This window comes from Ranitomeya variabilis, chromosome 4 (genome assembly GCF_051348905.1).
Source record: "Ranitomeya variabilis isolate aRanVar5 chromosome 4, aRanVar5.hap1, whole genome shotgun sequence".
In the NCBI taxonomy this organism is placed as follows: Eukaryota; Metazoa; Chordata; class Amphibia; order Anura; family Dendrobatidae; genus Ranitomeya; species Ranitomeya variabilis.
Genome location: NC_135235.1, coordinates 270,963,190 through 270,990,569, shown reverse-complemented (window position 1 = coordinate 270,990,569; position 27,380 = coordinate 270,963,190). Strand labels below are relative to the sequence as shown.

At 45.6% G+C, this 27,380-nt stretch overlaps 1 protein-coding gene across 1 annotated transcript; it reads left to right on the top strand.

Moving 5' to 3' along the window:
- Positions 1-2,524: 2,524 nt before the first annotated feature.
- MPZL2 (myelin protein zero like 2) lies at positions 2,525-15,972 on the top strand. The gene is made up of 6 exons (XM_077249916.1): positions 2,525-2,674; positions 5,325-5,479; positions 9,647-9,857; positions 11,601-11,742; positions 12,879-12,950; positions 15,001-15,972. Exons 1-5 carry the CDS (start codon positions 2,620-2,622, stop codon positions 12,925-12,927), a joined length of 612 nt encoding a protein of 203 aa, XP_077106031.1. The 5' UTR covers positions 2,525-2,619; the 3' UTR covers positions 12,928-12,950; positions 15,001-15,972.
- The last annotated feature ends 11,408 nt before the right edge of the window (positions 15,973-27,380 follow it).

The following is a 27,380-nucleotide window of genomic DNA, read 5'->3' as shown; positions in this document are numbered from 1 at the left end:
GCAGTCCCCGATACTGCATCAGGTGGCGTCAAGGGTCCGGGATGCAAGTACAGACTCAGAGTGTCAGGCAGGACAGGATCAGGATCACAGGCAGTATGGATACTGGTGCTGTTTCAGACAGTACGGGTTCAGGTTCGGACAGAACGGGTTTAAGTTCGTGATCACTGGACAGGTACTGGTACAGAATCGAAGAACGGGTTCAGGAACAGGAACCTGACAACGGACTAGTAGGCTGCACATAGCCTAACATGTTTTTCTAAATCCAAATAAAAAATGCTGTAAAAAAAGCACCACGCCACGGAGGTTAGCTGTGTTTTCCTATTGAAATGAATAAGAAGCTTATTCAAAGATTATTTGAAGCTGTTTTTATTTGAGTTTTGGAGCAGAATTTGCTACAAAATGCACATAAAAGATACCCTGTGTGAAGAAGTCTTTAGGCCCAGTTTAACATGTCCGTGGCACGTGGACCAAGTGTTTTCTCCCCGGTGGACATCTGCTTATTGGGGAGAAAACACTTGGGAGGTGTCGGGGCCAAGGTGAGACTATGATTACAAAGTCTGGGGGATTAAGTGACTGCATTGCAACACAATACTGAGTATATACATGGGACCCTTATTGCGGAGGCTCTTTTTCTACCTCTATTGGCTAAGGAGTTTTCTCCGGATTGGTACAAGGCCCACCTCTATAATCTATAAATAGTAGCGATATGGGTGGTCACCATACAGCATCTGTTTATCCAAGCCTCCTGATGATCCAGATCAGTGAAACGCGTTGAGGCATGAGGGGTTTGTCCTCAAAACATCACAAACGATGAGTACCCCATTGTTATAACTGGTATATTTCTTTATATCATAGTATGGTTACACAGTCTGCTATCTACACTGCGTCCATTGTTGGTTAAGCGAATTTAGCCTACCTGTAATCAATGACTGTGGTTGTAACTTGGTTTGGGCCCACCAGGCTATATATCTAAGAGTCAATAGTTTACTCATAGGGTCACCATTAGGGTGAGCCGCCGAGGAGTGGGGGCGCCATTTCCCCTGAACAGTACGGTGCCAACCCCCACAGTTAGGTAGGCTGCCATAAATAGCAGGGAACAGTTATAGAGAGGTACTCTGTGTGGATTATGCACTTTTTTGCACTTTAAGTACTTTTGTCACTCACTCTGCCTCACACTGTCTAAATGATTGCCACGGATGATTAATTTGCAGAGCAATCACTGTCCTTTTCATTTTTCCTGTCGTGTCAGATTGGAGTATAACTGTATAACACCATTCATAGTGGTTAAACAGGAGCAAGAGGGACAGCCGCCGTCGAGCGGGGGCGCCTATCTCGAATAAATTTTAGGGTGCCAACCTCCGCTGTATAGGCAGGGAAGATTTAGAGCATCAACAGTGTGAGGGACAGTTTTAGTCTTGCACGGTTGTCTGTATGGTGATTGTGTGTTCAATATTTTAAAGTGAACAATAAAATGTAGTTTTATCTAGTATTTGTTAAGGTACAAGGTTTTTTGTTTGTTTTTTTTTAGATTTTGAACCTTGGTTGTCTATCTAAATTTTCTTGTTTGAGTTTCAACTTGGTGTCCTATTAGATGCAATGATGACTGTAAATCTAATAATGCCACTCCTTGCAAGAAAGTAAAGTTTATACTCTCCTAATCTGAGCGGCCAAGTGTTCTCCTCCCCGTTCACAAAGTGGGCCTGGCACAGGTGGCACAATGCAGTGACATCATTGCACCGACTGCGCGGGGACGCTGACACCTCTTAGGCTGTCAGGATGGAAAGTGTTGGGGCACAGTGCCTATGGCTCCCACTCAACCACAGGATCCAAATGTCTCGGCATCAAATTGACTCTTGATACAGTATAAGAAGAGCTTGCCCAGAGATTCGTCTGAAACATGTGCCCTGCCCCAAATCATGGTGCCAGCGATGCCCCTACCACTTTTTTTTTCTTTTGAAATTTTGGAACCAGGTCAACAACCCCTAGCACTTCCCTAACCCAAACGTTACTCATCTGTTTATCCATATACTATTAGTATAAGGGAAATTAAAAAAATTAATTCACAAACACAAGCCTGACCGGAATACATTAGCACCGAGTCGTAGATGTGAAACATTTCAGTAGGCTTTATACATGGGATTTATGGAGCTGCGATGTCTGAATATCGCCTTGCAAACATCCCTTGATTTTTTTGCACCAAGTCCAGATAACATGCATAAAAATCATGTACTCTGTGTCGTATAAAATAGGCATTTGATTCTTATGTGCTTTATCTGGTTTCACTGTAAACCCGCAGCATTTCGAAGACTGTTTTGCAAACTTTCCAGGAATTTACAGGCAGTCGACAACTCCACAAATGAAGAGCTGATTTTTTTAATGCTAAATAATCAGTCACCCCATACGAATTAGGTGACCCAGCCGAGAACTATGTGGCCAAGTTCCTATGACAAACTATTTACCAGATTGCATTCAGTCCTTCTCAAGTCCGTCACGCCTGCATTTGTCTGTAAGTACTAACTCCACCCAATGTAATAGGAGCTAGGGCTACAGGTGGGAACACCACTCCCCTAAACCTGTGCAGACATTCCTCTGGAAGGACAGGCTTCCAAACTCACAACCATGCCTGCTCTCGGCTCCTTTGGCTTAGCCATCCGGATAGCCCTGGTGGCTGCAGGTAAGTCCATACAACTTATTCGTCCTACCAGTTGAGATCCATGGAAAGAAAAGGATCCAAGAACATTCTCGTGAAGTCGTTAGCCCAAATAATTGACTTGGGATTATTAACACTATCATTACTCTTGGGCTCGGCCCTCTACGCTGTGACTCATTGGGGGAGAGTAGTTGCACTCTGACCATTGGGTGTAGCGGCCAGATTGGAGTCTTGAGCGTGGTCGTTGTGGCCTCTCGTTGTGTTTCTCCTTTCTGACGTCTGTCCGCTGATATGTCTCTTCTTGCCCTTTGCATATACATGTCTAACAGCTGCTACGTCAGACAGTTATGCAACACGGTGGCTCTAAAAGGGGCCCTCTAGATTGCATTCTACGTTAGAAAACAGAAGTTTCCCAGTTAACGCGTAAGGACTCCGTTCGGAAAATCGTGTTGAAGTTGTGCACAAATTGCGAGTGCAGCTCTGTGTGTTCCCCTGCATCACAGATGGGTGCAAACGCCATGTGCCCTCATTCAGAACAACTAAAGCTAGCCATGTGTCATATGCAACACGGGCAAGACGCGTGCACGCCGTGATTTTTTTTTCGGACACATATGGCGATTCAAATGGAAAATCGTTCATGTGAACTTGCACCTTGAATTTTGCTGCTCTGTGTGCGACTGACTAAACTTCTGTCCATCTGAACGAAGCACTTTGCCTGTTTTTCACACATAGAACACTTACTCGTTACAGTCTATTGGCATGTTTGGCATGTGTTTTGTTTTTTTTAGAAAATTTTTTAAAAAATTAACTCTACACCCTCACCACCCTACCAAAAAAGGGGACACGTCTCAATGCAAATCAGTGGGTCTGTGAAAAAAAATGGACAGCACACAGAGGCCATCTATGTGTCTTCTGAGTGCAGTCCGTTGCTGCGTAGGAGGAGAAGCTTGGAATATTTTAATTTTTTGCATATGTGAATAAATAGATGCCATAAAATGGAGACACGGACCAAAAATGGATGAAAATCGGATGAAGCACACTGGTAAAAAAAATGGTCCATTTATCCTTGTTTGCAAAAAAATGGGCTTGCTGCACACACGGGTCACAATACGAACCCAGAATCAGGCTGCTCCTTTGTATCACACTCGGCGTTTGCCGCTCATAAGAAATCATAACATCCAGTATCGCAATGTATCCCCATGATATTAGCGTTGTGCGATACGCGGCACCTTGTCGGGTTTTGTCTAGCTGTCTGAAATATCTGCAGATCCTGATCTCTGACCTGCTGAAATATAGCAATGGGTCAGCGAGGAGGGTGTGCAGGATATTGGTTAATATGTGACTCGGGTTAGCTGACCTATTAATTAGATATTGTAGATATGATGCCACGACTTGTCACTCATTATCCAGCTGTACTGGATCTACTCCTGGGGACATCAGTTTTTTTTAAGAAAGAAAGAAGTAATGTAAAGTATGAGCCTCTGGTCACGTGGAGGTTTTTGACATGGATTTTTCTGGCTGAAAATCCACATCTAAAAACTGCTCCTAAAAGGACAGGTTTTGGAAGAACTCATGTTTTAGGCCATTTTTGTGGCATTTTTTAAGTGTGCTTTTTCATGCTTTTTTCATTACAATATGGCGTTTAGGAGATTGTGTTTTTAGGGGAAAAAAAAACCTTGCATCTAAGCTTTCAAGCTTAAACCACGGTTTTTATTACAGCAATAAAAACCGTGGTTTAAGCTTGAAAAATGTGTTGAAGAATGGACATGAAGCTTTTTTTTAACACTTGTTAAAAAAGCGTGCCATGCACAAAAAAAAAGCTTTTTCTCATTCAAATGAATAAGAAGCAGATTTGAAGTGTTACTTGATGCGGATTTTAGAGAGGAATCCATGGCAAAAACCACATAAAAAACTCTGTCTGTACTGGTAAAGATCTATTTCCTCTCTTTTGTATCCCCTCTTTTTGTGGTTGCCTGACTTACATCCAGAAATGAAATGTGTGAATCCGGACTAAAGATCTGACGCTTGTGATTGGAGGATAATCTGAATACCATGCATGTGAATAAGGTTTTCGCAGTGTTAAACCCCTTGAATGACAATGGGGCTAATTCTTGTGCAGATTTGGTGGACACACAGCCTCATATTTGTGGCACAATAGTCTCAGCATGAATTTATGCCGCCTAACACTAAGGGCAGAGTCACAGCTAGGTATTTCTTCACCCGGGCCTAAGGAGGGAGTGATGGCAAGTTTTTTGGGAGAAATCTTAGACTATGTTCCCACAGTGAGTTTTTGATGTTGCCGATTTTCTGCACCCATTAAGTAAAATAGGTTATTTGCCTTTTTTTCAAAAATACAAAGTAAAAAATCTCACCAGAAACTCATCGTAGGAACATAGTCTAGATTTCCCCCTAATAACTTGCCATCACTCCCTCCACCATCAATGAATGGATCACACTATAAATGGGTTTCCATTTTAGAAAGAAACCAGGACACCATATTTGCGATGTAGATTACGGCACAGACACGTGGGAATGTTTTGTATGTGCCAAGCACCGTGGCTAATGTGGGGCGGGCAGGGACACCATTGTTTTAGCTTAGGTATGGCGGGTCAGTTGTAACCTGGGTTTGTGTATCTCCTGTAATTCATAGATATTTTTTCGACTTTCCCAACAGTCTCATCAATGGACGTATTTACTTCAAAGGAGCTCCAGGTTCAGAATGGAACAGATCCCCGGCTGAAGTGTACGTTCAGCTCTTATGTGGCGCTGGGTGACGACGTGTCTGTATCGTGGACGTTTCGCCCTCTTTCAGGGGGCAGTGATGAGTCTGTAAGTAGCCAATGATTGGAGCTGATATCTGTAATTATTCTTACTGTTCATCCTAATGATCCCACTTATGGAGGAGGGCGAGACGTGGTGAACTAGTCAGACTTGTGAAGTCATTCCAGGATTCTGTTTGGCTTTCCTCTTACTTTGCATGTGAGTACATGTGTCACACAGTGATGGCGCAATACTTACTCACTGAGAGCAGATGCCGACATGGCCGCCAGCCTGCCAATTACACAGAAATGTACATACAACTGGATAGAAAACATGGAAAAATATAACCAGATACAAGACATGAAAAAAAAGAGAAAAAACACGGCGTGATGTGTGAGCTGAATCTACTGCCGCCATATTGAGTACACCCTCATACATCAGACACTACTGAATCATATGGTGGCATCTAAAGGGGTTACAGCAGCTATTCTGGCGTTTCATTTCTTTACAGTATTGATCCTACAGAACCCATACACATTAGACTAGTGTTGGCCAAAACTCGCTGATATCGATGAGTTTGGCAAATAGTCTAATGTATATGAGAGCCCAGACAACTGTTTATTGGGGAAGATGTTGATCGGCCATGTCTGATTTTGGACCACCATTCCATTTGTTTTCCTTGAGCTAAACCGCTGCCAGCCATGTTAGGTGACGGACCACACATAACATAGCAGCGCTTGGCCAAACGAGCTCTCATGTGTACAGGAGCCGAAATTGCTGCCTAACGATCAGTGGAACTATTAGATAGCTGTTGAGAAAACAGCTAAAATCCGTTATTCTAAAGCGGATTTTAGCTGCTTTTCAAAGTGAATGATGAATACAGGAGGAAGAGTCAGGAGAAGTGGCTCATAAGTGTTGAAAGCAGCAGATCTGTCTCTAAAATATTTTACATAGTTTCTTATATTTGCTTTTTCTTCATGATTTATAGAAAGCTTGCTGAGATAATAGTGACCACTAAAACATACGTTATGCAAATACACAGGACATGGCAATGTTTTAGCCATTATCTGGATATTCTTATCTAGTGCTGGACTTTCAAAAGCATTTTGGTGCCCAATGGCGAAATAAAAAGCCGATTTGCTCTCACTTAAATGCTTTTTAATATTGCCGATGCAAATCATAAGAGAATTAATCATTGTTAATGCAATCCGTGTACTGTTTGCACTTGTCTGTAGCACATTCCCTGTTTACACAAGAGATGAACCGTTAACAGTAATGATAAAAGATTTGCTTATTTGTCGGCTGATGTCGCGAATGCTGATTTGGTTGATTGTAATGGCCTTTAAGGTGTAAAAGCATGCAAAAAAGAGAATAAAGATAAGGAAACTTAGCACTGAATGTTGATTTTGTAGGGGTAAAAAGTGCAAATTGTATGTTAAAAAGACTGATAAATAGGTCAATATTGATCCTTCATCTTTATGACTTGCAGGGATTAAGGTGCATTTCTACTGAAAGAGCGGCGAACGAAGGTTTCTAAGAACGATAATCATACAATGTAAACAGGCTGACGCTCACCCGATGAATGAGCAAAATACTCGTTCCCTAGGTGCAATGATTTTTAGGTTTGCTTAAACAGCATTGTTCTCGGCAGCACATCGTTCTGTGTAAAGAGGATTCGTGCTGCCAAGAACAATGGCAACCTATGTGCACACAATGCGTAGTTTCGTGCAATCAGCATGTGTAAACAGATTTATAAATGATCGCCAATCAGTAAATATTTACCGATCAGTGGTCATTTAGGGTAAACAGACTTTTACTTTGTGCCCAATTTTTGCATTTAGTCCCCCCCATTACGACTAGAAGGGCTCGCAGTCTGCACAGAACACTGATTGTGACTTGTCTGTATTAATTGGAACAATAGGAAGTCTGTAAAGTGCAAAAAGTGATACGGCTAGCCTGAGTGCAGGTATCTAGCATGGCAAGGCTCGGGAATAGACAAAGGGAACTCTGTATCAAAGGAGACTTATTGTCTGATCAGAAAGAAATGTGTCTGATCAAGTTACCCCGTGCAGCCCCAGCCTGCGGTATCGTAGTGTCATCCCGCCTGCCTCCCTGAGTTCATCATTCATAATGGACTGCCATTTCACTAATGGCTCAGAGAACACCTGCCCATGAAATTCTGTGTATAGGGGAAGAGGAAGATGTGGCTGCAAAGATAGAGAGTCAGTGATACACACAGATTCTACAGCTGCTTTACAGAAAGTGTTTTATCTCAGTGCAGAGCTGGATTCACAGTTACCCCGCTCAGTACTGCTGTGTAATATTCTCCATGCTGTTGCTTCTAAACATATGCCACACAATAGAGACAGGAGAGCAGGAATTCCTCTTGTCTGTGTGTGCCAGAGACATCATAGTAGCTGGTCTACACCCACTGAGAATTAGAGGTAGCGCCTGCAGAGGAGAACATTTCTGAAAAATGCAGGATACAAGTCCATAAATGTGTTAATTCTCACGTATATACAAATGACAGCTTATTCTGAAAAATAAGATATGGTTTAAGTTATTTTCCATTCTATAAGTAGCAAATAAGTTATAGATATCTGGAGTATATAAACCCTCTAACTTTCACATGCCGTTACGGAAGACATAATTATATGAAAAAGTTCAGCATTCGATTTCGGCCTTGAATCCGGACCTTCCTCAGAATGATACGGATTGCTGTGGGGTGTTATGGTGCGGATATGGACACAGTGCTATGGTGGCGTGGCGCTGCGTCCACATCACCGCTCTCAGTCCCCTCCATTCTGATGAAGGTCCAAATTGAGGGCCAAAACGTTAATTGTTCTGAATGAATTTGGATTGCATGAATAAATATTTTTTTCCAGTTCAGCGGATACCCCTGAGTGCCAACATTTTTTCGTATAATTATACTTATGGATTGGAACCGTAATCAAGCACCAATGCTCTTACGGAGCGACGTCTACTACTACTTACTAATTACAGGAGACATTGGCTGGTTTTGTTGAGCCGAGACAATCTTTTCTCTACTTAGTTATCTCCCTATACTGTACTCCACAGTGGAAAAACACACACTGTGAAATTTATCTTTAACTTCTTTGTACTGTTCTGTAAGTATCTAATAAAGGATTTATAAACATTCCTACAACAGTTGTACAACAGGTCCTACAAGTAGAGATATTTTGGTTGCAGGCACCATTGCTGTGTATAGAGCCCATGGAGAGATTGGCTCCGCTGATTTTGCTTTCTTAATACAAGCTGAATACAATTTTATATATGGTAGTTCTCCCATACCTGATGAGACTGGTGTACTTACTTTGGAAATCTAACACAGAATGGCTGTATGATCCTGATATTGAAATTAGGATTTTAGGAGTCCAACCAGAACTGGTCATTTTAGGCCATGAAACTTTGAAAAAGTTGATAGGACATGAATCTTCATAGTAAGTACATCAGCCTTTATAGGGCTATTTAATAATATACAGCTTGTTTTGTGAAATTGGGTTGGTGACAGATCAGCTTAAAGAGGACCTGTCACTAGGTCAAAAGTGGTCAGTTTTGCTTTCCCTTTTATTCCTGTTGATCCTCTGGACATTCTGCTTTTCACTTTTTAAAATACACCATATGGTTCCATTTTATTTAGAGCGTCAAAAATGCAAATTTTTCTAGGTCTATACCAATGGGGCACTGCTCATAGAAAAATAATGCCACATAGCCTTAAGACACACCCCAGAGGAGCCTGTGAGCCACACCCAGAGGAGCCTGTGAGTCTCGCCCCTTTGGAAAAGACTCATATCATTGGGACCGTATGACGGAATTTTTTTTTAAAAAGAGAAAAGTGGAATATTCAGGGGAATACAATAAGGAAAAACATTTGACCTGGTGACAGGTCACATTTAAAAATGGGTTGACCTAATTTATGAAGTTATTACCTATCATCACTGGGACCCCAACTGACCCCATGAACAAGGCTTTGTATGAGCCCCTCAGATGGGTTTAAAGTTGGCCATACAGACAGGTGTCAGCCATATGCCCCCGTACCATGCATGCATTTTAAGTGCCAGATTCATTTCTAAGAAGGAAAGGATTGTGCATGTTAAAAGCCAACTGCCCAGTCCTTTTCTACTGTAACATCTGCCTTCGGGGGAGAGTCCATGGTGCATCACAGGATACTACAGAATGGATTAATTTGTCTTCAATCCTTTCTTGCTCCGTTAGGTTTTCTACTACTACAGAGAGCCTTATCCTCCTAAGAAAGGCCGCTTCCTAAATCGCGCAGTGTGGGACGGGAACGCCGAACGCGGCGACGGATCGATAATTATCATGAACATTCAGCAAACAGATAACGGCACCTACCTGTGCCAAGTCAAGAATCCACCCGATGCTCATGGAGAGATGGGAGAGATTACGGTGAGCGTTGTCAACCAAGGCAAGTAGTCATTAACACATCTACTTGTGATTTTACCCCAAATGTTTTAGCTATGAAAGGGTTATTCCCATCTGTCTATGCGCCGGCCATGGAAATAGCCAAGTGGGCTGAGCTAAGCTGTTTATTTGTAACTCTTATGGAAAGTATTTGCCTAACTCCTGTGGCCAGCCATGATTGGCTGAGATGGAAATAATCCCTTAAAGGGATTGACTCCTTTAGCTGATATCTGGGGCTACTGCCACTAGAGCACACTAGTGGTAATGTTGGGTATTGCAACTCTGCTCTCATTGAAGCGAATGTGATCTGAGCTTTAGTAACCAAGAATGACCAATACGCAGTGTACGGAGCGGTGACGTTCTGGCTCCGTACACTGTGTATATTCACGTATCAACTTATTAGAGGGGGATGGGCTCCTGGGTGTCAGGGGCTCCACTGATGCGATATTGATGACCTGTCCTATGGATATATTGCCATTATTTCAGTCCCGGAATACCCCTTTATGGACCAAGCTAAAGTTAGCATTTTGTTTTTATTTAAGAGCCATAACTTTTCGTCGAAATAGCTGTATAAGGGCTTGTTTTTTTAGGGGGCAATTGTATGCTCTAATGGCAGCTTTGGGGATATATATATATATATATATATATATATATATATATATATATATATATATATATATATATATATATATATACATATATATATATATATATATATATATATATATATATATATATATATATATAATTTATTTATTAAAATTTATTAAATTGTGTTAACTGCTTCAAAAGGGAAAAGTAATCTTGCTATTTTTTTTTATCTACAAACACCATGGTAAATACAAGGACTCGTGCACATTGCCTTATTTTAGGTCCGCATGCGATCCGAAAAAAGCATTGGATCAAGCTCAGACTAACGTTAATCTATGGGGCCGTTCACATGTCCGATATTTTCCTTGAGCACAGTGTCTGAGTATGATCCCATATTTGGATCGCACTGTGCAATGCAAGTCAGTGAAAAACTTTGGGCTGCACTTCGATGACATCAAAGTGCAGTCTCATTTCCACGCACTCATAAAATGGAGAAAATGGGAAACATTTTTTTTCTCCATTCCGCATAATGGGCCGATTCTCTCGGATGAGAAAATACATGGTGGTGTGACCATAGCCTAATGCTGATGACTGATTTTTATCAGACTTTTCCAAGTTTTGGATGCGGTTACTGTCGCCGTTTACTATAGGACCAGACCGCACGCCTGACCTGTTGTGGTAGATAATAGTATTCCAATGAAAACCAATTCTGAAGCATCACTTAAAACTTTGATATTCGCAGAATTGCGTAAATATTGGCACCTGGGCTTCATCATTCTCTTCACGAATAAGGAGTCCCCACGCAGTGTGCTGATTGGCCAGTGTTAGGGGGTCCGGGAACACTCGTCAATTTATTCACACATTTCCAAAAAGAATAATAGAGGAATGGAACAATGCAAAGTTCTAAGATGCTTCGGAATCTTTTTTATTTCCTTTTTTTTAATTTAATGTATTTATTACCCTGGACATATCAGGAGTTCGATAGGTCACCTTAATAATCCAGGGAACCTTGCCCTGGGTGCTATAGTTTTCACAAAGGGATCCAGTATATGGGCCCAGTTCCCGCAGATTATTTCGCTCCCCTGTAACAATACTATCTTTGTGTGTCATTCTCTGAACTCTCAGTAACCTGCCATTGCCCTCCATGTCTTCACAGTGAAGTTCTCGGAGATCATGCTGCTGGCGCTGATCATTGGGGTCGGCAGCGTGGTGATAATACTAATAGTAATAGCCGTGGTGTCGTTTCGCTATTATCGTAAGCAGAGGACTCACAGCACCGCTGTATCCGTGATGGAATGGTAAGCTTCGCTGAGGGAGAGATACAAAGAGAACATAGGATTGAAGTGGATGGACTTTGATATTGATGGTCTACCCTTAAAATTAGTCATCAGTCTTTGACTTGTGGGGGTCCGGCCCCATAACACCCCAATTGATCAGGTGATACAAGGTTCTGCAGATGTAGTCAATGGACAGAGCAGGTGAACACAGCTCTGAACACTGTAATGGCTGTCCTCCAGTAATGCAGCTCTGATCCCATTCACTTTAATTGAAGCAGAGCTGCAGTACCCGAGAATGGCCACTATACAGTATATGGAGCAATGCTGTTCTGGCTCCTTAGAGTGGTGGGGTGGTGGATGGCGGACCACCACCAATTTATTGTGGCTGGCTTATCCTAAAGGGTTAGTTGTGAACAACCCCTTTAACGAGTAACCGTTGCTTTAATTTTTTTTTTCATAAAATCAACAGTACACATGAAAATAAGAAACTTTATCATTTATTTTATCAGCGAAATCTACTTTTTTTCTCCTCCTGGACTGATCGTTCATTCTCAATTCAGAGATAAAATGTGTATTCAGTGAACAGATTTTCCCATTATAGAGATAGGAGATGACAGTTGGTGCTCATAAGAGTCTATGGAGTGGGCAGGGAGGAGCTAGAGGCCAACACGGACATCCTGCTACATTTCTCCATAGAACTTTATGAGCACCAACTGCCATCTCCTAGCTTTGTAATGGGAAAATCTGTAAACACTGAACATACATTTTACCCATAAACTGGGAATTTTTGAGTCTGAAAGATCCATCCAGGAGGAGAAAAAAGCAGATTTTTCTGATAAGATAAAATACAAAGTTTCTTATTTTCACATGTAATAAAATAAATAAATAAATAAAAACAATGGTTACTCTTTACATAACAATTCTCAAATCTCCTGCTTTTATGATAGTCTCTCCTATTAGTAGGGAGAGAGCCCTGGTAATGACATGCTTAGTCATGCTGCATGGCTCACTATAGGTTAATTATCTCCAATAGGGGGCACTAGGGAGGCAGTTTTCTTTCTACTAGAGGAAAGCTTATTTGCATATCTTAAGTCCATATTCTGGGATAAGAATGAAATATGTTACTAATATATCAATCAATTCCTTTTCTTCCATAGTACAGAGAAGTTAAATGACAAATTGCAGGATTCATCTGTAAATGCGTGATTCCCAGAGAAGCCATCCATAAGGTCAGTGGCTGTAAAGCACAGAAATAACGAAGTACATGTAACTGAAGTATAACATTTATCAATTCTGACCCAAAACAACACAAAAGTAAAACACAAAACCCCAAATTAACACAAAAGTAAATTGTTTTAAAAGAAACCAACTTTTGTCCGATACAATGTGGGGTTTTCTGCCATCAGCTCCCACTGCGCATGTAGGATCAGAGGGTGAATAGCAAGGTCCAGGGGTGTACGGCAAGGTCCAGGGGGTGTACGGCAAGGTCCAGGGGGTGTACGGCAAGGTCCAGAAGGTGTACGGCAAGGTCCAGGGGTTTACGGCAAGGTCCAAGAGGGTGTACGGCAAGGTCCAGGGGGTGCATGGTAAGGTCCAGGGGGTGTACAGCAAGTTCCAGGGGGTGTACGGCAAGGTCCAAGAGGGTGTACGGCAAGATCCAAGAGGGTGTACGGCAAGATCCAAGGGGGTGTACGGCAAGGTCCAGGGGGTGTACGGCAAGATCCAAGGGGGTGTACGGCAAGGTCCAGGGGGTGCATGGTAAGGTCCAGGGGGTGTACAGCAAGTTCCAGGGGGTGTACGGCAAGGTCCAAGAGGGTGTACGGCAAGATCCAAGGGGGTGTACGGCAAGGTCCAGGGGGGTTTACGGCAAGGTCCAGGGGGGTTTACGGCAAGGTCCAGGGGGTGTACAGCAAGGTCCAGGGGGGTTTACGGCAAGGTCCAGGGGGGTTTACGGCAAGGTCCAGGGGGGTTTACGGCAAGGTCCAGAGGGGTGTACGGCAAGGTCCAGGGGGGTGTACGGCAAGGTCCAGGGGGGTTTACGGCAAGGTCCAGGGGGGTTTACGGCAAGGTCCAGGAGGTGTACGGCAAGGTCCAGGGGGGTTTACAGCAAGGTCCAGGGGGTGTACGGCCAGGTCCAGGGGGTGTACGGCAAGGTCCAGGGGGGTATACGGCAATGTCCAGGGGGGGTTTACGGCAAGGTCCAGGGGGTTTACAGCAAGGTCCAGGGGGTTTTCGGCAAGGTCCAGGTGGTGTACGGCAAGGTCCAGGGGGTGTACGGCAAGGTCCAGGGGGTTTATGGAAAGGTCCTGGAGGTGTGCTATGCAAGTTACTTTTCAACACAATGGACTTTCTATGAAATAAAAGAAACAATCATTAACCGAATAGGCATGACATGCTGGAGCTTGTAGTGTACATCCTAAGCACTGAACTCCAGAATGGCTGCACCAGAGCTCTATGGGTATTTTTGCTACATAAGCACAGGAACCCACAACAACAATCCGAACAATGAGAGGGTGTCTCGGAAAGCAAAAGGGTAGAGGAGACCCTTGTATGAATAGTGGGAAGAAGTACAGGAATGAAGCTGTGCTTCCAGCATATATTACTGTGAGGATCAAACTGCACATTAGCGGGGCTGAAAATGAAGATGTAAGCTTGAAACTTAAAGGAGATGTCCAATGAAAACAAGTTATCACCTATCTGGAAGAGCGAGGCAATAACTTATTAACTGCGCCCCACAGCATTCAGCAAAACGGGGAATTTTTTATCCTCAACAGGGAAGTTCCCCCATTAGAATAGAGTGGCGTGTCGGACTGCTGCTTCATTCATTCTTCATGGGGCTGAAAGAAAAAGCCAAGCACCATGAATGGAGCGACGGTGGCACATGCGCACTGCCACAAGGTCCATTCTATCCAATCTACAGTAATAGTGCCCTGTTCTGCAGCTGTCAGACCCCCACTGATAAATAATCTGCAGATGATCACCTGCTTTGTGCATGTTAACCAGCCGATGCCATGAGGTGTCATCTAGGACAGAGGTGTCAAACTGCATTCCTCGAGGGCCGCCAACAGGTCATGTTTTCAGGATTTCCTTAGCATTCCACAAGGTGCTGGAATCATTCTGTGCAGGTGATTAAATTATCACCTGTGTAATACAAGGAAATCCTGAAAACATGACCTGTTGGCGGCCCTCGAGGAATGCAGTTTGACACCTCTGATCTAGGAGACCAAAGTAGCACAAGTTCTAGTTTCTATTTTCTCACCATTCTTCTGTCTTACGCAGGTCATTTGAAAAACTTTAGACCATCCCGCCTTACAGCCTATTACATCGGTGAAGTCAGGCTCATGACGGGCTGATGATGGACTTGTTACCAGTTGGAGAACGGAGGCATCTTCTTACGTCAGGCTGCATCTTATGGACTCTGCATTCTTAACATCATGGACGTTAGTAGCCCCGAATTCTACTCCATTTACTCTTCCAAAAAACTGGAAACTCATCCAAGTAAAAGAAAGAGGAAAAAACATTTTTCGGAAGACCTCTTCTCTTCTCTCCAGGGGTGTTTTTGACTCCCCCAAAATATGTCCAGAATCACAGACTTCAAATATGGGGGCATAAATGTGTGTGTAGTTTACCAGAATGGGACATTTGACTATCAATGTCAAACACTTGATAAATCGGCAGGAGTTGTGCTTGTGCCAACAGTGCGACATACTGCAGGAAATATAGAGGGATGAATGAGTTTACAAACTGGTGAAGACTGTGCCAGATTATTTTTCTATGCAATCTGATGACTCAAATCCATACACATAAAAAAAAATGGTGCAAGTCTAATAAATCTGGCGCATCTTAGGACGCGTCTAAGTATTGCACCTTTTCGCTTGACACTTTAAAAAAAAAAACTGACCAGATATGCACAAAAAGTGTAAAAAAAATCATAAAATACTTTGGCTCCGGTTCATCAAGACTGATATTGTGTACTCCAGTCTTAATGAAGAGTGTGCCAAATTCATTAAAAGGCATACTCCTCTTTAACTTATTTGGTGCAACTTTCAATTTCCAGGCACCACGGCAAGTAATTAACTCCAGTGAACAATTTGAGTATATTTCTGCCATCATTTTCTCCACATTTTTGGCATAAATTATAATAAATTTATCGTCTGCGCTCCCTATCGACTAAGTCGCACCTACTTTTCAAAAAGTCAAGAAATCCGGCTGGGACTAAATTATGAGTTATGCCAAAAATGTTGCAAAATTCTAATAATTTTTTTACACCATAAACTGGCAAACTGCTTTGATGAATGATAGTCTTCACGCATGGCATGTACTCTACCATGTTTCTTTTATAAGAACACGCCCATGAGGAGCTTCATAATGTTATAATGTCCAATTATGTATTATTTAATATAAATATATCCCAAGAAAGAGAACTGATGTATTAGCTGCCCTCATTTGCTTTCATTTCTCCACCTTTCTGGATTCAAGCTCTTGGTAGAGTTTCCGGCTTTGTGCTGCTATCCCGATCGCACTGCCTTTAGTCACATTGATAACTGTTACGGGGATTTTGTTTGAAAAAAAAACTGCCCCTATAAATTGGTGTTTGTTTTGTGAGACGTAATATAGTAAATTAGTAAGCGTATGTGTGCAACATTTTATACTGTAAAAAAATATATATAGTTGAAACACTTTGGTTCCGATCCATCATTGTCTTAGAACCATTTTGACTCCAGAATAAAAGGTGCAATGACTTTTTTTATTTGCACCTTATTCATTATTTAATTTGCATCTTTTTTCAAAGTAATTCTTCGTGTATGTGCACGTGACTTCTTTTAGATGCTCTCCCTACCCGAACGTCACAGCTGCATAGAAATACATGATGCTGCGACGCTCGGGTGGGTATAGCCGCCGGCCAGTCCGTTCAGTGTGTTCCGGTTTATACGTCCGTCTGACCTAAGACCCTAAGAGTAAATGTCTGCCGTCTGATAACCAGTTTCTATAGTTGTCCTATCCACATTGGAACAACTTACACTGTAGGTTTTCTAACGTTGTCCTTTATAAGGTAATCGCGGTGTTAGATTGATGATTGACCACTATTGATCTTCAGAGTTCCAGCATTTTTCCTTGTATGGAAGAATAATGCATTGCTTTCTTCTGTGTGTTCCAGATGACTTTCCATGTAACATTTTTACCTTACATGCTATAGACTGAATATACTGTATAACATTGTTTTATATCTATGCGTCTAGTGAAATGTGTGTGTACATATGCAGAATTTTGTTATCCTGGTTTTTTATATGTATATTAAAGTGTCTATATGAAATAGAGGTGGATATAAAGTGTTTTAGTGACCTATTAAAAGCTGCTAACAACTTAAAAATTGTCTATAACCGTAATTATGTGTCTCAAGTCAATAAAACTTAGTCTCCAGACAAGGGATTTGACATCTGCTATATGTGTGGATTAAGGGAATGTGTCATCAGAAAATGAACTATTACTTCAATCACATTTAGTGTTACATATATTTTTATAATTTTTTTTTTTTAATTTTGAAAATGTTATTTTTTCATATCACTATTTTTATTAAAAATAAAATGAGTAATCTGTTATGATCCAGTGACCTTGGAGCCGCATGAGACTTTCTCTGGAGTAGGTGGTACCTGTACTGACCGCAAACCCTAAACTAACACCGCAACTAGAAGTAGCCGTGGGGTGTACCTAACACGTCCTAGACACCTCGACACAGCCGGAGGACTAAATACCCCTATAGATGGAAATGGGAATTCTATCTTGCCTCAGAGCAGAACCCCAAAGGATAGGCAGCCCCCCACAAATATTGACTGTGAGTATAAGAGGAAAGACACACGCAGGCAGAAAACAGGATTTAGCAAAAGAGGCACTTCTAGCTAAATAGAAAAGGATAGGACAGAATTCTAAGCGGTCAGTATTAAAACCCTAAAAATATCCACAGCAGATAATACAAATATTCTACATCTAACTAAAGACATAGAATGTATATCTGCATCTCCAGAGAATCCAGCATGACTGAAAAATCCAAACAAAGTCTAAGCTGGACAAAAACACAATGAATTGCACTGAATTGTAAAGCACACTGCATGTGTGCTGCAGAGACAAAAAAACAGACACTTATCTTAGCTGAATTGACAGCAGGGCATGAGGAGCCAGACAGAGATGCAATCCCTCCAAGAACAATGGACAACTGGCAAGGACTAATGGATCCTGCACACCTAAATACCTAGTAGAGCTGCAATCAGCAGAAATACCTGCCCTGGATTACAACCCAGAGACAACTGCACTACCACCAACAACCACCGGAGGGAGCCCAAGAGCAGAATTCACAACAGTAATCCTGTAGTTTTCACACTGGCCATTCAGGATATTTTAGACTGACACTTCTGGTCCTTTCTGAGAGTTTTCAGCAGGTTCATTATCATCACAGACAGGATTACACTGACAGGTAACACTTTTATACACAGCTGATAACACAGGATCCACCCACCATAATAAGTGATATGACTGCTGACTCTGCACCCAGGACCTTTGCTCACTCGCATTAGATGTCTGATCATTGTGGTTAATGAACATGTGAATTTCCTGAAAATTCAAGTCTAAAAAAAAGCTCCAATGGTCAAAATAAAAACGGCAAGATTTCTAATTTTTATTTTTTAATGCAGATTGTGGTATGAAAATAAAAATTCCAAAAATTTAAAAAAGAATATATTTAACATAAAACCTGATTAAAACAATAGGTCATTTTCTGATGACAAACTCCATTTAAAAGCTGGATAATGGCAATATATCTGTTAGTAGGTCCAAAAAGACGAATGCGTGTATAAGGAATGATCTATGGGACTGATGGAAATAGTCGAGTACAGCTGTCTGCGGTGCTTGTCCGATCCATATACTTCAATAGGGCACATTCAGGAATACAGTGGCATTTACACCAGGTAAGAAAACATATATATATGGCAAGCAACGCGGTATTCAGGCTCCACGTCTAGGATGTATCAGAAGATGTGACGTCACTGGCACCGCTCCCCTCCAAATGCGATAGCGAGTAGAGACGGAAAACCCCTTTAAAATGTGTGCAAAGAAAACAATCTTAAAAGCATACTCACTTTGCTAGTTTTTAACACTCCCTGGATCCTCCACCCATCTCCTTGGTTCGTTTTCCTGCAGCAACAGCGAAATGACCCCTGCAGCCAGTCATTGGCCGCAGTGATAACGTTTTCTCATAAGAACGCTCTTTCCTGTATGCATGCCTGGCGATCTCATCCCAAGTTCATCACCGCTGACCCCAGTGATTGGCTGCAGTAGTCACTTGTAGTTGTGAGATCACCTCTGCAGCCTGTCAACAAAGACCGAGGCCAAAAGTGGGTGAGAAAAACTCATTTTAATATTTTTACAGTGGGCTAGCATGAGCAGGAATTAGAAAAAAATATATATTGGAAATACCTTTTTTAATTTATGTAGCCTGGTGGAAAGAAGGGCCTCTGCAGCCAATCACTTGTGATGTTAGCATGTATGGCACAAGACTTTGGTCATCGATCGGCTGCAGTGGTCAGATGTATGTACGTGATGTCATCACTGCAGATAATTATTTTTTTCCCTTGCATCCTGTCTCACATTTCATGGCGAGAACATGGAAGAAACTTGAAGGACCTGTTTGTTTCGGGGTGGAGAGGCAGAAGTCACTGCAATAGGTGACACCTGATAGTTTTAAGATGCAAATAATAAAAGGATATAATGGTACACGTGTCAGTAAGTCACACCCGACACTGATGTGAAGTCTCCTTACAGATGGACATCTCAGCGAAACCCTCGTATGTAGCTTAAGGATTATGATGTGGGTTTCACCCTATGCATTATAAAGTATGAATCCGTAATAAAAATCTGCAGAAAGAATTGACAACACTGCAGATTTTAAAAACCGTCCCGTACATCAGTATACACTCAAAAATATAATCAACATATACGGAGATTTAAAAAAAAATGTTCTGGATTTTCAGCACGTAAATCTGCACCATTTTCCAGGGTATATTTGTGTCTTCTGTATTTGGTTCAGATTTTCAGTGCAGATTTGTGTGCAGAAAATACGCAATGGGAGACATTTCCAGCTAAACTGATCTCGTCCACACGTTGCTGAAAATTCCTGCACAAAAATTAACATCCGGTCCAGATGTTTAAATCCCCAGTGTGACAAGTCTTCATATGGACTCCACTTTTTGTGATAGAAAGTATCAAATCTGCCTGTAGTACTTGCGGATTTTGCTTCAGATATGCTGCAGAAGAAATTGCTTCCAATAATGGAACATAACCTTAAAGTCAACAGGATCTGTGACTGTCAAGAAGTGAGGTTGGTGTCCATTGTGTGACGGATCTGGCACATCAATCGTTTTTTCCTGTTCCAATAATGAAGCAATAAAGCAGAAAATGTAACACCAATATGAACACACACTTTACAATTCAGTTTGGTGAAGTGGTGTCTGTTTATAACAGACCATCTTCACCGGGATAAATGCCACCAATAAAACCACGGAGGGGGGGGGGGGGCATTTATCACCTGCACTCATTTTTTATGTAAGGGCAAAGGACAACGTTGCCATTATTTACAAAAAATGGGGTCTGATAAAATTTGTTAGGCTTTAATTGTGTCCCAAGATTTTTACTTTTTTTTATATTTTTATTCCACGAACCCACAAAATTGTGGAAAAAAATTAACAACATTGAAAAAAACAACGACAATAAAACCTAAAAATGATCCATTTAAATCACAACTAATATCCCACAGAGGTCTGGAGTTGGAATGATGCTCAAAATCAAAGTGGAACATGAAGTTACAGGCTGATCCAACTTTAGTGGAAATGCCTCAAGACAAGGAAATGATGCTCAGTAGTGTGTGTGGCCTCCACGTGCCTGTATGACCTCCCTACAATGCCTGGGCATGCTCCTGATGAGGCGGCGGATGGTCTCCTGAGGGATCTCTTCCCAGACCTGGACTAAAGCATCCGCCAACTCCTGGACAGTCTGTGGTGCAGTGTGACGTTGGTGGATGGAGCGAGACATGATGTCCCAGATGTGCTGAATCGGATTCAGGTCTGGGGAACGGACGGGCCAGTCTATAGCTTCAATGCCTTCATCTTGCAGGAACTGCTGACACACTCCAGCCACATGAGGTCTGGCATTGTCCTGCATTAGGAGGAACCCAGGGCCAACCGCACCAGCATATGGTCTCACAAGGGGTCTGAGGATCTCATCTCGGTACCTAATGGCAGTCAGGCTACCTATGGCGAGCACATGGAGGGCTGTGCTTCCCTCCAAAGAAATGCCACCCCACACAATTACTGACCCACTGCCACACCAGTCATGCCTAAGGATGTTGCAGGCAGCAGATCGCTCTCCACGGCGTCTCCAGACTCTGTCACGTCTGTCACATGTGCTCAGTGTGAACAAGAGAAAAAAAAAAATTGGACCAGAATTGCCATTTTGCGCACGTCCACTACCCACATAAAAACAAACAAAACAAAGAACCCCCCCCCCCCCCAAAAAAAAACCCAACAATTATAAACAATCAATAAAAACTGCAGCTCAACAGTCGCCACACACACAAAAAAAATAAGTTATGGGTTTTAGAAAATGAAGAGTTTTGAATCTTTGTTTTAACTTCTAAAATATAAAAACATGCAGGTTTGGACGTAGGAAGGAGTAAAAAAAAAAATAATTTTATATATATATATATATATATATATATATATATATACACTAGCTGAAGAGCCCGGCGTTGCCTGGGCATAGTAAATATCTGTGGTTAGTTATAGCACCTCACTTCTCTTATTTTCCCATCACGCCTCTCATTTTCCCCCTCACATCTCTCATTTTCTCCCTCACACCTCTCATTTTCCCCCTCACTCCTCTTATTTTCCCCTCACTCCTCTCATTCCCCCCTAACACTTGTCATTTCGACCTCACCACTATTTTCCCTCACTCCTCTCATTTTGCACTCACACCTTTTCATTTTCACCTCACACCTCTCATTTTCACCTCAGTATATACATGTTTGTCATCTCCCTTATATATAGTATACACCTGTATGTCATCTCCTGTATATAGTATATACCTGTATGTCATCTCCCCTTTATATAGTATATACCTGCTGTGTGTCATGTCCCCTGTATATAGTATATACCTGTATGTCATCTCCTCCTATATATAGTATATACCTGTATGTAATCTCCTCCTATATATAGTATATACCTGTATGTAATCTCCTCCTGTATATAGTATATACCTGTGTCATCTCACCTATATATAGTATATATCTGTGTGTCATCTCCTCCTGTATATAGTATATACCTGTATGTCATCTCCTCCTATACATAGCATATACCTGTATGTCATCTCCTCCTGTATATACTATATTCCTGTAGGTAATCTGCTCCTGTCTATAGTATATACCTGTGTGTCATCTCCTCCTGTATATAGTATATACCTGTATGTCATCTCCTGCTGTATGTAGTATGTACCTGTATGTCATCTCCTCCTCTATATAGTATATACCTGTGTGTCATCTCTCCTGTATATAGTATATATCTGTGTGTCATCTCCTCCTGTATATAGTATATACCTGTGTGTCATCTCCCCTGTAAATAGTATATACCTGTGTGTCATCTCCTCCTGTATATAGTATATATCTGTATGTCATCTCCTCCTGTATTAGACCTCGTTCACACGTTATTTGGTCAGTATTTTTACCTCAGTATTTGTAAGGCCGGTTTCACACGTCAGTGGCTCCGGTACGTGAGGTGACAGTTTCCTCACGTACCGGAGACACTGACACACGTAGACCCATAAAAATCAATGCATCTGTTCAGATGTCATTGATTTTTTGCGGACCGTGTCTCCGTGTGCCAAACACGGAGACATGTCAGTGTTCGTGGGAGCGCACGTATTACACGGACCCAATAGAGTCAATGGGTCCGTGTAAAACACGGACCTCACACGGACGTTCTCCGTCTGGGGTCCGTGTGCGTGCAGGAGACAGCGCTACAGTAAGCGTTGTCCCCCCCACATGGTGCTGAAGCCGCGATTCATATGTTCCCTGCAGCAGCGTTTGCTGCAGAGAAAATATGAATAATAGTGTTTAAAATAAAGATCTATGTGAACGCCGCCCTCCCACCCCCTGTGCGCCCCCCCGCTGTCCTGAAAATACTCACCCGCTCCCACGTTGGCTGTCACTCCTTCCTCTCTGCCCCGCGCCTCCTACTGTATGCGGTCACGTGGGGCCGCTCATTTACAATCATGAATGATCGGCTCCGCCCCTATGGGAGGTGGAGCCACATATTCATGACTGTAAATGATCGGCCCCACGTGACCGCATACACTAGAAGCCGCGGCCAGACCAGGAAGCAGCGAGGGAGGCGGGTAAGTATTTTCAGAACAGCGGGGGGGGGGGGCGCACAGGGGGTGGGAGGGCGGCGGACACGTAGATCTTTATTTTAAACTAGATGGCAGCCCGATTCTAAAGAATCGGGAGTCTAGAATCCATATATACTTTATTTATTCAAATGTAAGAATAATACAATTAATAAATAATAGTAAGAAAGAACAAAAAATGGCTGCACTCACCAGCTCTTGACAATTCTTGTTATTTAAGGTACAGTTACACAGGATCCATGAACATGCTTATGAGGGGAGTGATGAAAGACATCAGACAACAACTTTGTGTGTTGTGGCAAATGCCACAACAACGGTTCTTTGCTTAAGAACAATAATGTAAATAATAAATAATATGTATCAATAACTATGTATATTGGTATGTTCTTTCTTGGCACAAATTGCAGGAAGTAGTATTCTAGGCAATTATATATTAGATGGGCATTTCCTGAAGGAAATACATGGTGCTTGAACAGCGCTACCAGCTTTACAGCAGCACTTTTCACACACGGGACTGGGGGGCGCGCTTACTTTTGCACCCGGGGCCGGGGGCGCGCTTACTTTTGCACCCGGGGGCGCACTTACTTTTGCACCCGGAGGCGCACTTACTTTTGCACCCGGGGGCGCACTTACTTTTGCACCCGGGGGCGCACTTACTTTTGCACCTGGGGGCGCACTTACTTTTGCACCCGGGGGCGCACTTTTGGGGCAGCACTTACTTTTGGTGGGCGGGGCTCCTCGGCCTCCGATTTGGTTGGTGGGGCCCCTCGTCCTCCGATTTGGTGGGTGGGGACCCTCGGCCTCCGATTTGGTGGGCGGGGACCGGCCTCCGATTTGGTGGGCGGGGACCCTCGGCCTCCGATTTGGTGGGCGGGGACCCTCGGCCTCCGATTTGGTGGGCGGGGACCCTCGGCCTCCGATTTGGTGGGCGGGGACCGGCCTCCGATTTGGTGGGCGGGGACCCTCGGCCTCCGATTTGGTGGGCGGGGACCCTCGGCCTCCGATTTGGTGGGCGGGGACCCTCGGCCTCCGATTTGGTGGGCGGGGACCCTCGGCCTCCGATTTGGTGGGCGGGGACCCTCGGCCTCCGATTTGGTGGGCGGGGACCCTCGGCCTCCGATTTGGTGGGCGGGGCCCATCGGCTTCCGATGTGGTGGGCGGGGCCCCTCGGCCTCCGATTTGGTGGGCGGGGCCCCCGGCCTCCGATTTGGTGGGCGGGGCCCCTCGGCCTCCGATTTGGTGGGCGGGGACCCTCGGCCTCCGATTTGGTGGGCGGGGACCCTCGGCCTCCGATTTGGTGGGCGGGGCCCATCGGCTTCCGATGTGGTGGGCGGGGCCCCTCGGCCTCCGATTTGGTGGGCGGGGCCCCCGGCCTCCGATTTGGTGGGCGGGGCCCCTCGGCCTCCGATTTGGTGGGCGGGGACCCTCGGCCTCCGATTTGGTGGGCGGGGACCCTCGGCCTCCGATTTGGTGGGCGGGGACCCTCGGCCTCCGATTTGGTGGTCGGGGCCCCTCGGCCTCCGCTTTGGTGGGCGGGGCCGGGCCCCTCGGCCTCCGCTTTGGTGGGCGGGGCCGCTCGGCCTTCGATTTGTTGGGCGGGGCTCCTCAGCCTCCGATTTGGTTGGCGGGGCCCCTCGGCCTCCGATTTGGTTGGCGGGGCCCCTTATCCTCCGATTTGGTGGGCGGGGACTCTCGGCCTCCGATTTGGTGGGCGGGGACCCTCGGCCTCCGATTTGGTAGGCGGGGATTCTCGGCCTCCGATTTGGTGGGCGGGGCCCCTCGGCCTCCGATTTGGTTGGCGGGGCCCCTCGGCCTCCGATTTGGTGGGCGAGGACCCTCGGCCTCCAATTTGGTGGGCGGGGACCCTCGGCCTCCGATTTGGTGGGCGGGGACCCTCGGCCTCCGATTTGGTGGGCGGGGACCCTCGGCCTCCGATTTGGTGGGCGGGGACCCTCGGCCTCCGATTTGGTGGGCGGGGACCCTCGGCCTCCGATTTGGTGGGCGGGGACCCTCGGCCTCCGCTTTGGTGGGCGGGGCCAGGCCTCTCGGCCTCCGCTTTGGTGGGCGGGGCCGCTCGGCCTTCGATTTGGTGGGCGGGGCTCCTCGGCCTCCGATTTGGTTGGCGAAGCCCCTCGGCCTCCGATTTGGTGGGCGGGGACCCTCGGCCTCCGATTTGGTGGGCGGGGACCCTCGGCCTCCGATTTGGTGGGCAGGGACCCTCGGCCTCCGATTTGGTGGTCGGGGCCCCTCGGCCTCCGCTTTGGTGGGCGGGGCCGGGCCCCTCGGCCTCCGCTTTGGTGGGCGGGGCCGCTCGGCCTTCGATTTGTTGGGCGGGGCTCCTCAGCCTCCGATTTGGTTGGCGGGGCCCCTCGGCCTCCGATTTGGTTGGCGGGGCCCCTTATCCTCCGATTTGGTGGGCGGGGACTCTCGGCCTCCGATTTGGTGGGCGGGGACCCTCGGCCTCCGATTTGGTAGGCGGGGATTCTCGGCCTCCGATTTGGTGGGCGGGGCCCCTCGGCCTCCGATTTGGTTGGCGGGGCCCCTCGGCCTCCGATTTGGTGGGCGAGGACCCTCGGCCTCCAATTTGGTGGGCGGGGACCCTCGGCCTCCGATTTGGTGGGCGGGGACCCTCGGCCTCCGATTTGGTGGGCGGGGACCCTCGGCCTCCGATTTGGTGGGCGGGGACCCTCGGCCTCCGATTTGGTGGGCGGGGACCCTCGGCCTCCGATTTGGTGGGCGGGGACCCTCGGCCTCCGCTTTGGTGGGCGGGGCCAGGCCTCTCGGCCTCCGCTTTGGTGGGCGGGGCCGCTCGGCCTTCGATTTGGTGGGCGGGGCTCCTCGGCCTCCGATTTGGTTGGCGAAGCCCCTCGGCCTCCGATTTGGTGGGCGGGGACCCTCGGCCTCCGATTTGGTGGGCGGGGACCCTCGGCCTCCGATTTGGTGGGCAGGGACCCTCGGCCTCCGATTTGGTGGGCGGGGCCCCTCGGCCTCCGATTTGGTGGGCGGGGTTTCTCTGCCTCCGATTTGGTGTGCAGGGACCCTCGGCCTCCGCTTTGGTGGGCGGGGCCCCTCGGCCTTCGATTTGGTGGGCGGGGCCCCTCGGCCTCCGATTTGGTTGGTGTGGACCCTCGGCCTCCGATTTGGTGGGCGGGGACCCTCGGCCTCCGATTTGGTGGGCGGGGACCCTCGGCCTCCGATTTGGTGGGCGGGGACCCTCGGCCTCCGATTTGGTGGGCGGGGACCCTCGGCCTCCGATTTGGTGGGCGGGGCCCATCGGCCTCCGATGTGGTGGGCGGGGCCCCTCGGCCTCCGATTTGGTGGGCGGGGACCCCTGGCCTCCGATTTGGTGGGCGGGGACCCTCGGCCTCCGATTTGGTGGGCGGGGACCCTCGGCCTCCGATTTGGTGGGCGGGGACCCTCGGCCTCCGATTTGGTGGGCGGGGACCCTCGGCCTCCGATTTGGTGGGCGGGGACCCTCGGCCTCCGATTTGGTAGGCGGGGACCCTCGGCCTCCGATTTGGTGGGCGGGGACCCTCGGCCTCCAATTAGGTGGCCGGGGACCCTCGGATGCCAATCCCGGACTTGTACACACATACATACACACCAGTAGCGTAGCTACCAGGGGAGCAGAGGGTGCGGCCGCCCCGGGCCCACCGTTCACAGGGGCCCACCTGGAGCTTCACTACACTTAATTAGCTCTGTGGTGGTAGAACAGGGAGATACGATCTCCCTGCTCTACTTCGGGCAGGGGCTGGAGAAAGGCAGTGAAGCTATGAACACAGTGCAGTAAGTAACAGCTCACACTTCGGCCTGTACAGCCGGAGGTGTCTGCACTGTGCAGGGAGGAGGTGACAGGACGCTGCTCCTCTCCAGATAAGACCAGCCACATGCTGTATCTGCAGTCTCTGAGACACTGTAGATTTATGGCGGCATCCTGAACTTTTACTCAGAGCGGGTCACTTTGAGTGCAAATCGCCCAAGCATCACCCGATCTGTAAAAAAAACTTCAGAGCAGCTGATATAAATCTAATGGTTCCTCAGATAGACAAGATTGGTCAGTAATGTGCACTGATAGCCGGGACCCCGGCTGCAGGACCCCACAGATGAGGATATAGGTCTCTTTCCTATATAAAGAGACCTATATCCTCATCTGTGGGGTCCTGCAGCCGGGGTCCCGTCTATCAGTGCACATTACTGACCAATCTTGTCAGTAT